This window comes from Sabethes cyaneus, chromosome 3 (assembly GCF_943734655.1).
Source record: "Sabethes cyaneus chromosome 3, idSabCyanKW18_F2, whole genome shotgun sequence".
Taxonomy (NCBI): Eukaryota; Metazoa; Arthropoda; class Insecta; order Diptera; family Culicidae; genus Sabethes; species Sabethes cyaneus.
In genome coordinates, this window is record NC_071355.1 from 141,243,523 (window position 1) to 141,258,512 (window position 14,990).

General features: G+C 42.9%; 1 protein-coding gene across 11 annotated transcripts in view; it reads left to right on the top strand.

Moving 5' to 3' along the window:
• Positions 1-13,044, top strand: part of LOC128742585 (uncharacterized) — a 235,669-nt gene extending 222,625 nt beyond the window's left edge. For 10 of the 11 annotated variants that reach the window (XM_053838988.1, XM_053838989.1, XM_053838996.1 and 7 more), the window contains 13 exons: positions 3-944; positions 1,002-1,652; positions 1,757-2,068; positions 2,126-3,454; positions 3,548-5,014; positions 5,074-5,286; positions 5,513-5,908; positions 5,981-6,949; positions 7,015-9,285; positions 9,344-9,781; positions 9,843-10,352; positions 10,412-10,879; positions 10,946-13,044. In XM_053838988.1, coding sequence (XP_053694963.1) covers positions 3-944; positions 1,002-1,652; positions 1,757-2,068; positions 2,126-3,454; positions 3,548-5,014; positions 5,074-5,286; positions 5,513-5,908; positions 5,981-6,949; positions 7,015-9,285; positions 9,344-9,781; positions 9,843-10,352; positions 10,412-10,879; positions 10,946-11,184 — 10,205 coding nt within the window. In that variant the 3' untranslated portion in view covers positions 11,185-13,044. The remainder of the gene's footprint in view (positions 1-2; positions 945-1,001; positions 1,653-1,756; positions 2,069-2,125; positions 3,455-3,547; positions 5,015-5,073; positions 5,287-5,512; positions 5,909-5,980; positions 6,950-7,014; positions 9,286-9,343; positions 9,782-9,842; positions 10,353-10,411; positions 10,880-10,945) is intronic. The other variant, XM_053838990.1, reaches the window with a different exon arrangement.
• Positions 13,045-14,990: the final 1,946 nt, after the last annotated feature.

A 14,990-nucleotide genomic window follows, 5' to 3' on the forward strand; every position in this document is an offset into this window, starting at 1 on the left:
AGCTCCTCCACAAAACATTCCGCCTATCGAAAGAGACCCATGTATTCCTTCACCATGCGGGCAGTATTCACAGTGCAGGAATGTCAATGGCGGTGCGTCTTGTTCTTGTCTAGCTAATTATATTGGATCCCCTCCTAACTGTAGACCAGAATGTACTATCAACGCTGAATGTGCCAGCAATCAAGCATGTATGAGAGAAAAATGTCGCGATCCTTGTCCAGGATCATGCGGAATTGGTGCAAAATGTAACGTTATAAATCACACGCCAATATGTAGCTGTGATCCAGGATTCACAGGTGATCCATTCACAAGCTGTCACCCAATACCTGCTCCTCCTCTGAGAGTACCAGAAGATCCATGCAATCCATCACCTTGTGGGTCTAATGCTCAATGCAACCAGGGAATATGTACGTGTCTACCAGAATACCAAGGAGATCCGTATCAAGGTTGCAGACCTGAATGTATCCTCAATTCCGATTGTCCGAGAGATAAATCGTGTATACGCAGTAAATGCACAGATCCATGCCCTGGAACCTGTGGGCAAAATGCAATCTGTGAAGTACTGAATCACATACCAGTTTGCAGTTGTCCCAATGGAATGGCCGGAAACGCATTCGTTCAATGTAGACCACAGCAATCTCCACCAGTAACCAATCCATGTAATCCCTCTCCATGTGGCCCCAATAGCCAATGTCGTGAATTTAACGGTCAAGCAGTGTGCTCATGTGTATCTGGATTTATAGGAAGCCCACCAGCATGCAGACCGGAATGTATCGTTAATTCAGAGTGTCCCCAAAACCAGGCCTGTAATAATCAGAAATGCAGAGATCCCTGTCCAGGTACTTGCGGAATCGGTGCAAAATGCGTCGTCGTTAGTCACAATCCAATTTGTAGCTGCCCTGAACGCTCTACGGGCGACCCTTTTATTCGTTGTCAAATAATAAGTAAGAATTTTTTTATTACATTCCTATAGTGTTTCACAGCAAATTCTACGTTTTCAGTTCCACAAGTACTCGACATGCCTCCAGTCAATCCGTGTCAACCAAGTCCCTGTGGACCAAATGCGGAATGTCGCGCTGTTGGCAGCTCTCCATCATGTACATGCCTGGATAATATGATTGGTGCGCCTCCAAACTGCCGACCGGAGTGTGTTAGTAATACTGAATGCGCTAATAATCTAGCATGTATTCGCCAAAAATGTCAAGACCCTTGTTCCGGAGCGTGTGGCGGAAATGCTGAATGCCGAGTTGTCAGTCACACTCCAATTTGTGTCTGTTCTATTGGATATACCGGCGATCCCTTCACTCAATGCATTCTGATACAACAAGATATTCCAAGAGAACAAACCTCCCCGTGTACACCAAGTCCCTGCGGTGCGAACGCAGAATGCAAGGAGCAAAATGGTGCCGGTTCTTGTAAATGTCTAGAAGACTACTTTGGAAATCCATACGAAGGTTGCCGCCCAGAATGTACTCTTAATTCGGATTGCCCATCGAACCGAGCTTGTGTACGAAACAAGTGTGAAGATCCTTGTCCGGGAACATGCGGTCAAAATGCGAATTGCCAAGTTGTTAACCATCTGCCATCTTGCTATTGTCTAGATGGATACGAGGGAGATCCCTTCAGATTCTGCAATAATCTACAAAATAAGCGTAAGATTGATTTTTATTCCTCCCGCTTCTGCTTGAAACAATGCTTTTTAGCTATATAATTCCTAACGTAATAATGACTATTACATGTATCACATTTTGAACAGCTATAATAGAATACGTGAACCCCTGCCAACCCAACCCTTGCGGTGCCAATAGTCAGTGTCGTGAAATTAACGGTCAAGCAGTTTGCTCATGTTTACCAACGTATCTAGGATCACCACCGGGTTGTCGTCCTGAGTGCACCACCAGCTCTGAATGTGCTTTGGACAGAGCATGCATTAACCAAAAATGTGGTGATCCATGTCCTGGAACCTGTGGAAATAACGCTAGATGTACTGTTGTCAATCATAGTCCTATTTGCTCGTGTCAAACTGAATATACAGGCGATCCATTCGTAAGATGCTATCCTCAACAAAGTAAGACGCAGCCGTATGTTATTTAGATCGTAGACTGATAAGTTTTTTTTTAAATAGAACCTCCCAAGGACGTAGAAATCTTCCCTAAAGATCCCTGTATTCCATCTCTTTGTGGACCCCATGCACAGTGTAGAAACAACAACGGAGTTCCGTCGTGCTCGTGTCTTTCAAACTACATCGGGGCACCACCAAACTGCAGACCCGAATGTACAATTAATGCGGAATGCGCAAGCCATCAAGCATGTATCAATGAAAAGTGTAGGGATCCCTGTCCGGGATCATGCGGTATCGGAGCACGATGCAACGTTATCAATCACACTCCGATATGTACATGTCCGAATGAATACACTGGAGACCCATTTACCAACTGCTATCCAGCCCCTGTTCCGCCTAGGGAACCGGTTCTTGATGATCCTTGCGATCCATCTCCTTGTGGTCCTAATACTCAATGTTCCAATGGGGTTTGCACCTGCTTAGCCGAGTATCAGGGTGATCCATACCGTGGTTGTCGACCAGAATGTGTTCTAAATAGTGAATGCAGCCGCGAGAAAGCCTGTATTCGTAACAAATGCTTGGACCCTTGTCCAGGGACATGTGGTGAAAGCGCATTATGTGATGTTATGAATCATATACCGATCTGCAGTTGTCCTAGAGGAATGATAGGAAATGCCTTCGTACAGTGTAATGCACAACGAGCTCCCATTGAAACTGATCCCTGTAATCCATCACCCTGTGGCCCGAACAGCCAATGTCGATCCGTCAACGGTCAAGCTGTATGTTCCTGTGTCATTGGGTATTTCGGAGCACCACCCTCTTGTAGGCCAGAATGTTCTATTAATTCTGATTGTGTTCAAAATAAGGCTTGTGTCAATTTCAAATGTATAGACCCATGTCCGGGAACCTGTGGCTTAGGTGCGAAATGTTCGACAGTTAACCACAATCCAATTTGCACTTGTGGATATAAAATGACCGGCGATCCATTTGTAAGATGTTACGAGTTAGGTAATAGTCACTTTAGACATAAAACTTTTAAAATACTTACACCATGTTTCTCCACCGCAGTTGAAAAACCTATCATCCATGAAACTCCGCGTGACCCTTGCATTCCTTCTCCATGCGGTCAGAATGCCGTTTGTGTAAATCAAAATGGTAACCCATCTTGTTCCTGCCAGCCTAATATGATTGGTAGTCCTCCGGAGTGTCGACCAGAATGCGTTAGCAATTCTGACTGTTCCAACATTCATGCTTGTATCAATCAACGTTGTCAAAATCCCTGCTCCAATGCGTGTGGCATAAATGCCGAATGTAAAGTGTCATTACACATTGCTAACTGTTTATGTCCCTCTGGTTACACCGGCAATCCATTCGTAAATTGTTTTCTTGAGCGTGAGTTTCCAATGCGTTTGTTAGATTGCGTGCAATGGTATACTGAAGACTGTTAGAATAACATTTTACATTTTTATTTACTTTAAATTACAGCGTCAACACCGCCACCAAAGCCAGAACCTAGAGATCCTTGCTACCCGTCGCCATGCGGTACGAATGCAAGATGTAAGCCGTTAAATAGCGGTTCGGTGTGCGAGTGCTTCGAAAATTATTTCGGAAATCCGTACACAGCTTGCCGTCCAGAGTGCGTTGCCAATTCTGAGTGCTCTAGAAATACCGCTTGCATTCAAAACCGATGCAAAGATCCGTGCCCAGGTGTTTGCGGACATAACGCGGAATGTAGCGTCATCAATCATACACCAACATGTACCTGTCCACAAGGAATGGTGGGTAATGCATTCGAGCAATGCTTGCGAGAACCCCAGAGTATTCCACCACAAGATCCTTGCTATCCTTCACCATGCGGGCAAAACACAGTGTGTAGATCATCTGGAGGAAATGCTGTTTGCGAATGCCTCCCAGATTTCAAGGGTACTCCATTTGGTCGAGGTTGCTATCCGGAGTGTGTTATTAATTCTGATTGCCCCCGAGATAAGACATGTGTCAATAAAAAATGTGTTGATCCGTGTCCAGGAGTATGCGGCTACAGAGCAGTATGTCATGCGATCAACAACAATCCGGTTTGCTCCTGCCCGAGTAATATGATTGGCGACCCATTCGTTGAATGTAAAGAAGCACCACCAAAAGACCCGTGCAATCCATCACCGTGCCGAACCAATGGAATATGTCGCGTGATTGGAGGTCGTGCCGAGTGTCATTATCCTGAATGTGTTACAAACTCGGATTGTTCATTAAATCGTGCCTGCTTCAATCAAAAATGTCGAGATCCGTGCGTCGGAGCTTGCGGCGTGAATGCTGTATGCAATGTAGTCAATCACGCGCCTATTTGCTCCTGTCCGGAGCGTCATGTAGGCTCTCCATTTGTTCAATGCAACAGGCAGATAGATGTCGTACCGCAACCGGAGTGCATTAGCGATGACCAGTGTACAAACGATAAGGCCTGTATTAACCAGCAGTGCATCAACCCATGTGCAGCAAACGGCGGATTGTGTAACTTGAATGCCGAATGCCGTGTGCAATTCCACAGAGCGATTTGTACTTGTCGCGAAGGTTATACAGGAAACGCCCAGTTTGCATGCTACGAAATTGGTTGCCGTGCTGATTCAGATTGCCCTGCGATGGAAGCCTGTGTAAACAAAAACTGCGTTGATCCCTGCCTGTACACACAATGTGGACGTAATGCCGTGTGCAGAACCGACTATAATCACAACGCAAGATGCCACTGTCTGGATGGCTACAGAGGAAATGCGATTTCAGGGTGTGCGCGGCCGGAATGTGTCAGGGATGACGAATGTCCCTATCACTTATCATGTCAGAATGAACAGTGTAGAGACCCCTGCAACTGTGCCCCTGGAGCACAATGTAGAGTTGACAATCATCGGGCATTATGTAGATGTCCTCCTGGATATACCGGAGATGCCAGCTTTGCCTGTGAAAAAAGTAAGAGTGCCTTCAAAAGGAGACTGCTTGAAATTAATTTCTTTTTCAATTATTTACAGTACCTGTTCGCGATCCCGATCAATGTAAGATGGATGCTGACTGCCCTAGCAAGTTGGCCTGTTTCAGCGGTCTATGTAAAAACCCTTGTTATGAGGCTAAACCATGTGCGCAATACGCTACTTGTACGGTGCAAGATACGTTACCGCTTCGAACAATGTTTTGTGTGTGCGACGATGGATACGTTGGTGATGCGGAAAAACAATGCTCACCAGGTTTGTCAGAACTTTGCAGGACCTGCGTTAAAAATCACTTGCTTTTATCTAATTTGAACTTTACGAATATTAATACTTATCTCCGTTTCCAGAGGTTCTATAACAAATTAACTATATTTTACCTTAGACCATCTTTGGCAGTACTATTTCTTTTGCTAGAATACGCATTTTAACTTCTTTTTTCAGTAATAAGGTCATCTATTAACGTGTAACTTTTGCTCTTCAGTATCCCCTATTTCACCAGGATGTAGCTCAGACATCGAATGTGCAGCAACTGAAGTATGCAGAAATCGAGTTTGTGTAAATCCGTGCACAGAGCTTAATCCGTGTGCTCGTACGGCTGAATGTTTGACACAGAGCCATAAAGCTATTTGTTCCTGTCCAACCGGTATGGTCGGCGATCCATTCCAGAACTGCTACCGTGAACCAGTCGTCGCTCCGGAGTGTACGATCGATTCGGAATGCAAAGGTGACCGGGCATGCATCAATCAAAAGTGTCAAGATCCATGCGCGGATGGCAATCCATGCGCTGGAAACGCCGAATGTCGTACTCAATATCACAGACCGTTGTGTACCTGTCCGCTGGGATGGGGTGGAAATCCAAAGATTCACTGCTATAAACGTAAGTGTCATTAATTCTATACAGCCATTCGTGTTTTCCTGCTTAGATTCTAACCATAAAAATCTATTTTAGCTGAATGTCAAAGCAATAACGACTGCCCATATGATAAAGCATGTTACAATGAGAAGTGTCTTAACCCATGTACGTACGGAGCGACACAGTGCGGTCGTGGAGCCGACTGTCTACCACAAGGACATCGTGCCAACTGCATTTGTCCTCCAGGTACCCAAGGCAACCCACTCATATCATGTGTTACTGGACTTTGCCAATACAATGAAGATTGTGCCGATCATGAAGCGTGTGATAGATTGAACCGGGTTTGCCGACCTGTTTGCGACGATGAGGCTTGTGCTGCCACCGCTAATTGTATTGGTAAGAATCATCAAGCAACATGTGAGTGCATACCAGGAACTCGAGGAAATCCATACGTGGGATGTGCTCGGGACGAGCCCGAACCGGAATGCCGAGTCGATGGAGATTGTCCGTCCCAGCAAGCTTGCCTTAATAATCATTGTGCAAATCCTTGTTCCGCTATCAATCCATGCTCGCGTAAGCAGTCGTGCACAGTTGAAGATACTTTACCCTTACGAACAATGATCTGTGCTTGTCCATCGGATATGCTAGTAGACGTAAATCGCCAATGTACCCCAATCGTATTCGAAGGATGTAAAACAGACAATGATTGCTCGGATACCGACCGATGCATTCGAGGGCAATGCACATTGGCATGTCGAGCAGAACCTTGTGGAGTGAATGCACAATGCGTGTCCGGTGGACATCGCGCGCGATGCTCGTGTTCCCCGGAATACATTGGCAATCCTCATATCGAGTGTATACCAGAAGCAAAAGTTCCTACCCCTAAAGAATGCACAGTCGACGATGATTGTCCTCTTGATAGATCTTGTTCCAATGAACGTTGTGTTAATCCTTGTACGGAGGAAGCATGCGGACGAGGAGCTATATGCAACGTTCAGCTCCACGCAGCTGTTTGCAACTGCCCTATCGGATATACTAAGGATAAACCAGGAAACTGTGTGCCACGTAAGTGTTTTATTCATTTTAGAATATGTAAAATTAACTTTTATTCTGTACCCTTCATTTTACAGCGACTGCCGATCTACCAAAATGCCAATCAAACTCGGATTGCACGTCAAGCGAAACGTGTGTCAATGAAATTTGTGCAAACCCATGCAATTGTGGTCAAAATGCAGATTGTTTCGTAAAAGATCATTATCCTGTGTGTAGCTGTAAAGCAGGTTATTCCGGTAATGCTCAATACGGATGTGTAAAACTTGAGTGTCAGTCGGATAGTGAATGTGCTAATGACAAGCAATGCTACAATGGCGAATGTCTGAACCCTTGCGCTTTGGATGACTCTTGCGCTTTGAATGCTGAATGCTACGGGGATAAGCATCGCGCCGCTTGCCGTTGCTTGCCAGGTTTAGAAGGTAATCCATTTGTTCAATGTCGTCGAGTGGAATGCCACTTTGATGGAGAGTGCCCAAGCAATCGTGCCTGTCTACATGAACAGTGCGTTGATCCATGTAGTGAATTAGCTCCTTGTGCGCAAAACGCAATCTGTTTCACTCGGAATCATGCACCACATTGCAAATGCCCAGAACATCTTCCCGATGGAAATCCGTTCTCTTTCTGCGAGCGGCAGCTACCTGTACCTGAATGCACAATGGATGTCAATTGTCCTAGCCGGCAAGCTTGCATTAATAACAAATGTGTAGATCCGTGCACAGAATTGGCACCTTGTGCAAAAACAGCCAAGTGTACAGTTTTAGATTCAATTCCAGTTCGAACAATGGTTTGCGAATGCTCTGAGTTGCATGTTCCGGATGTGAATGGAGAATGTAGACGCATAGTTCTGCAAACTCCGGCAGAATGTAGCAGCGATTCGGAGTGTTCAGACAAGGAAGCCTGCATAAACCGACAATGTAGAAATCCATGTAGCTGCGGTACTCACGCAATGTGCACGATAAAAAATCATCGTGGAATATGCTCTTGTGAGGATGGATACGAAGGTAATCCAAATATTGGCTGTAGAACGATCGGATGCCGAGTGGATTCAGAGTGTGAATCAAGCAAGGCATGTATCAACGGAAACTGCGTCAATCCATGCTTGGACAATAATCCTTGTGGAATCAATGCCGAGTGTTTCACGGTGTCGAACCGAGCGGAATGTCGATGTCTGAGTGGTTATAGGGGTAACCATTTCGTCCAGTGCACCGCAGTTGAATGTCGTAGCAACAATGATTGTCCAAACGATAAACAATGTCGCAATTCACAATGTGTCGATCCTTGCATCTATGATAGTACTTGCTCTCCTAGAGCAGAGTGTAAATCACAAAACCACTTAGCAGTCTGCAGATGCCCTCCAGGTTTGGTGGGAAATCCATATGTAGACTGTCGACCGGAGGTCACACCTGAGTGTGTTTATGATACCGATTGTCCATCCCATCTAGCTTGTATCGAAAATAAATGTATAGAACCATGCGGAGTATTACACCCTTGCAGTTTGCCAGCCAGATGCGAAGTCATTCCCTCCGCTCCAGTCAGAACCATGATCTGTATCTGCCCAGATGGATACATCAGTAGTGGTAGTGGTACCTGTAAACCAGTCATCAAATCCGGCTGCATTTCAGACTCTGACTGTTCTAGCGATACCGCCTGTGTAAATAGTATATGTAGAAATCCATGCAACTGCGGACCGAACGCTGAATGTCGAATAAAAGACCACAAACCAGTTTGCTCGTGCAAGCAAGGCTACGATGGTAATCCTGAGATTGAGTGTATCAAAATCGAATGCCGAGCCGACGACGACTGTTCGAATCAGCACACGTGTATCAACCGACAATGTGTACCAGTTTGTACAGTTGATTCATGCGGAAAACAATCCGAATGTTATGCTCAAAATCATCGAGCCATTTGCGAGTGCCTGCCAGGTTACGAAGGTGACCCACGAGTAAGCTGTAAGCTTCTAGGATGTCGCGCTGATTCCGACTGCCCCCTCGACAAAGCGTGCATCAACGGCAAGTGTCAAAACCCTTGTGAAAACCAGGCAATATGTGCCCAGAATGAACTGTGTCAAGTGTACCAGCACCGGGCGGAGTGCACCTGTCCTCCTCCATTTGAGGCAGACCCAATCAAAGGATGCGTCGAACCACCAAAGGACGTCCGCTGTCGCACCGATGGGGAATGCCCCTCACAGACTGCTTGTATCCAAGGCGAGTGCGTCAATCCATGCAACGTAACTGAACCATGTGGTGTTAACTCAATGTGTAAAGTCTTAGATACCTTGCCGGTTCGTACAATGATTTGCGAATGTCTGCCTGGTTACCAAGGAAATGCAGCGATTCAGTGTGATAAAAGTAAATGTGTAGATGAAACTGTTTTCAAACAAAAGTTTTAATATTTTCTGTTTTACAGTGGCCCTTTGTCAGACGAATCGAGGATTTATTAGAGATGCAAACGGAGAATGCGTATGCCCTCCAGGCTACGGACTAACGATCTACGATGATTGCCAAATATGCCCTGTGAAAGATGGACTGAAAATTGACGAAGCTGGAAGATGCATTTGTGCCTTGGAACGTGGAATGGTGATTGACGAACGCGGTCGATGCATTTGTCCAGTTGATTACGGCTATCGATTAACGGAGCAAGGTGAATGTATTCGCACAGCCGTTCCAGAGTGCGTCCGAAACAGTGACTGCCCAGATTGGCGATACTGTGAAGAACAAACTAAGACTTGCGAAGATCCTTGTCAGACGAAGATTTGCGGAAAGAATGCTTTGTGCAATGCAACTAATCACCTAGCGGTGTGCCAATGTATTGCGTCATACACTGGAAATCCAGAAGAGCATTGCAGTAAGTTTTCGTTAGGTTGAAGTTTTCTGGAGGAACTATTTAATAAATTATCTCTTTGCAGATCAAACAACTACCTTCCGCACCGATTTTCCACAGCCAGAAATGCAAGTCACCTGTCAAGCGGATGGTGTACAGGTTATCATTGATCTGATGGAGTCCAACTTTAACGGAGTGTTGTATGTTAAAGGCCACAGTAAGGACGAAGAGTGCCGACGAGTCGTGAATCTGGCCGGTGACTCGTCCCAACGAACACAAATTTTCAAAGTACACTTTGGCAGCTGTGGGTTGATTCACATCAATGGTATTGCTAGTTTTGTGCTTGTGATCCAGAAACACCCCAAGTTGGTGACGTACAAAGCGCAAGCCTATCACATCAAATGCGTCTATCAAACTGGGGAACAAAATGTGACACTTGGATTCAACGTTCAGATGTTGACGACTGCAGGTACGATTGCCAACACTGGTCCACCACCAACGTGTGTTATGCGAATTGTTGCCTTCAACGGAGAAGAGATTAATTCGGCGGAGATCGGTGATAACCTGCGTTTGCAGGTTGAAGTACAACCAGCAAGTAAGAATTATCTCACGTACTAAATGAATACACTGTTTCATCATTTCTCTACTTTACAGCCATTTATGGTGGATTTGCTCGTAGCTGCGTGGCCAAAACCATGGAAGATAGCGTTGAAAATGAATATATTGTAACGGATGAAAACGGCTGTGCAACCGAACCTAGTATCTTTGGTGACTGGGAGTATAACCCTGAGAGCAATAGCTTATTAGCTAGCTTTAACGCGTTCAAGTTCCCATCCAGTGACAACATTCGATTCCAATGTAATATTCGCGTTTGCTTTGGACGATGCCAGCCGGTTAATTGCCATGGTTCAAATGCATTTGGTAAACGTCGTAGACGTGCTATTACCGATATGAATGAGATTGAACTAATACTAAACAGAACTAGACGTGCTTCCAGTACAGCGCTAGCCGCTGATGATTCGCTAGGTATTGAGGGAACACTGCGAGAAGAGATTACCGTCGAGTCAAATGCGATTCTGACGTTAGAGAGGAGGGATGAAAGATCTTACGATAACGATAATAGTAAGTTTTCAGCTCTAACTAGTAGCCTGCCTTTAGAAATTATTTAATTCACGTTATTTATTACAGTAACTCCTGCTGCTCAACGTGTCGAAGATATCTGCGTGTCAATGATTGGACTGATAATCGCACTCGTTATAACTGCGTTGCTAGCGCTGGTAGCCGTCGCTGTGGCAGTTTCATGTTGGCTTATGGCCTACAGAAGACGTCCAACAATAACTGGACCTCTGCCACATCCGCCAGAATTCCCAAACCCTTTATTTGCTCACCAAGAACCATCCGAACCGTCGCATAACTATATGACGTAAAAGTGTGCAAATCGGAGACAAAGTTCTCATTGTAAATGCCAAGTGTACTAAATGTGTATAATGTGTTTTTAAATCGAAGCGGCACTAGCGATTCAAAGTAAACAACGAAATTCGAACGAAAGTATTTTAGAATAGAATCCTCAACGTAAAGAGAGGTTCAATGTATATATACACACACACATTATGCATAACATCGTAAAAAGGGATAGTGACATCTCTAGAGTATAAATGGTGCTCTAACCTCAATTCAATGAGCACACAAGTCACTGTCATCAAATCGCTTTGCAAAATCTACCGAATGTTAGATCATCTTCTAAGCTAGTTCGTTTTTATTAATACTATAAGTTTCATGAAATACGGCCGACCGGCTTTGAGCTCATCTCCTCTCGCATTCGCCAAATATTGTAACCTTATGTATAAAGCAACCTAAGATCGAGAAACCTGACGAACAAAAATAATCTCAACCTCGTTAGTAAATAGGACATTCATAGCATCATTTGTCTCGTTTCTCGATAACCCTACTACAGGCGGAACGGAATGAGCTTCAAACGAACCTGCGGCACCTGAGTAAAAATTCTCAGCCCAGCATGTCACGGGAGACTGGCAATATTTCATGAAAACAATCGAACATCTCCTCCGTGGGTCGTTACTAGTCTTTATTTATTAATGTTATTGTATTTAGATAGGTGATAATTACCACTTTCCTCATTTGTGGCATTCGTGGTCTTTTTCCTAATAACAAAATTGAATTCAATCAATCGAGAACCCGTAAAACTTTCCGTACCAGATCTTTGACCCTTCTTGTTATTAATATCTGCAACTAAACAAGCACTATAATGCCATGTTATTTATCTAAAATCCTGTTAGAGCACCTAATTTCAGCGCAATGCTAAAAACAGCACAACTGTTTTCTCCCTCAGAAATTGCTATCGGTGTTATTCTATTTCATATAGTTTTTCTAGTTGTAATTTATACAAAAATATGAATATTCGAAACAAAATACGCGAACTTGACCCTCGGAGGATTTGTAATAAATAGTTAGGTTATTTAACGTTCAAGAAAAGAAACATAGTTGAGGAGCTGCGTTACCTATAGTAAGCGCAGAACGTAGTCATATTGCTATTCTATAAAAAAAAATCAGAACTATACGAGATTTACATCCCAACACGCCCTACGAATTTTAAATACTGCCATTAAAACTCAAAAACGACCTAAAAAATATTAATCTTTACCTGGTCCTAGAACGAAAACTTTGAAAAAGCAGCGATTTTCATGGTTTTCGTTCTAGGTTTCCAAACAAATCGTAAAATATTTGAGAAAAAAATGAGTAAATTTAACGACGAAAATGTTGCTAACTGTCAAACCATACTGCCCTTTCAGAATACTACCCGATATTGTCTTCATATTCGAATCGCTTTAGCTATTTGTACGATGTATAGGAAATTATTTTGAATTAATGTTACGTCTCCAAGAGACAAAAAACGAAAAATGGCAGGAACTACTCTCTTTGGCAATTATTTTAGGAGATACAAGATATTTTTCGCTTCCTTTATAAAAGGCTTCTCAATGCCCAGATATTTATGAATTTTTTCAACTGATAATAATGTCAACTATTAAGACTGGATTAACATTAATTGATGATAAACGAATCAAAGATGAGAAGCAAACAGTAAACGTTTTCCCGAGCAATAAATAATGCACTCTATGTTTTAAACGAGTTTCATCATGCCTACTTAACGAAAGCAGTCTGTTCGAACCTTTCCCAGTGTAATGTGCATTCCCTTTATCATGATGTACAGTTCAAGTGAATCATACGCTAATACCACCTCCTAACGGAAACGTGATGAAATAAAAACCAACTAATTTAATCCGTTTTTCTTTATTTCGAGAAAATCAAATTTATCTTCGTTTACGCAAGTTTTTCATAAAGGGGGCTTAATGTACCGTTACCGCTGCATTATTTTACCCGGTCAACATTGTTACATAACATTAACCAGATTGTTACGTAACTGTGTTATGATGTGACGTTGAAGTTACGTAACCTGAGAGTAACAGGATGGTTGAAATTTCCCACTTTTTTACATAACATTGTTATATTACAATGTAACATTGCGATAATGTTTATTATGTGACGTTGAAGTTACGTAACCTGAGAGTAACAGGATGGTTGAAATTTCCCACTTTTTTACATAACATTGTTACATTACAATGTAACATTGCGATAATGTTTAGGTAACATTGCGATAACATTAAAGCAATGTAACGTGTCGTTACATTATTGCCATTGTTATGTAACAATCTTATTATTTCTATTATGTAACAATATAAATGTTTTTGTAACGTCACAAAAAATACTTAACTTTAACACCTTTGTAACTTAACTGTAACAGTATTATTATACTTGCCACCAGAATGTATGTACAGCCTCGAAAATACTATGCGAATTGACTAACTGCTAACAAGTGCACTTAAAAGCTGATCATAAAATCACGCAGTTTCCGATCATCTTGCAAGCGCATTTGCTAGCAGCTACATAGTCAATTCGCCTTGTATTTTCGAGACTTTACACACATTCAGGCCTCCGTCACCAATCTTTGTTCTTTAAATGATCGACAAATGAAAAGTACATTAAGATTCCAAATCATTTATTATTAGATTCCTTTTAATTCATGTAGGGCAGATGCTCCAGTAGTTGTGGTATTGTGAGTTTTGTTCAAAGTTATCCACCGCGCAACTCAAAAATGAAATGCTCTTTTATAGTTGCCGAGTCGATTTTGATATAATTGGAAGAAATTACACAGAAATTACAAAGTTTTAGTTACGTTTGGCGTCACCGTTCTATGAACAACATGTTTGTTCACAACATTCTGGCAATAGTTCTAGCGCGGTGTTTCCTTTAGATCGCGTTTAACTTTGGACAAAGCTCCCAATAGTACCTGTAGTGGTGGAAACTAGAAATATTCCGTTATTTTTGCAGATTTTGGTACAGTTTGACAAGTATCGAACTACCAGTACCAGTTTTATTTGGTAAGTATCAAATGTCACACGCAGTACCTTGTAAGTCGCAAGGGCCTGCATAGTGTCGTCGTCCCGCCAGTAAAAACAAAGTTAGATTAAACTTCTCGGTCAGGTGTTCTACAGTAGACGAAGGAAGAGGCAAAATAACCTAAATGTCTAAAAATAACCCAACCCATGTCGCTAGCTTAATAAGGGGGGTTTACAGTCTCCTTTTATCCAGCGCCTCTGTGGTGAACACACGGTGTTCAACACTGAAAGTAACACAATGTTGCTGTTAAGTAACACAGAAGTAACATTGTAATGTTACAAAGTTATCAAAATTTGACGTAACATTTAAATAAAAAATGGTAGCAAAATGGTGTATCCGAACCACTTCCGCCTACGTTCACGAATTTCTGTTTGGCCGTTGATGACATCGATGGAGTTCTTCGTTGAATGTCCAGTTCCCCTTATGGTTCTCACTCGCTCAACGCCGTCTTTCATCTGTCTCCGCTCATCAGTCAACCTCCATGTTTTATCTGAAATTCGCTACTTCCGCTACAGCACAGGATTTTATCACTGGTCCTGGTGAAGGTGTTCTTGATGTCGGTTCATTACTCTTCGACAGTTTTACCAGGTGGCAACTCCAAGGCTCGGGATTGAAGTTGTTCGACAGACTACCCAAGTAACCATGAAGCTTTATTTCAATTCAATTGTAATGCTTTATAGTGCACTACAAAACATATCATATAATGTAATATTTTCTTACATGTACAATAAATGAAGTAATAAAGTGGAAAAGGGCCCCA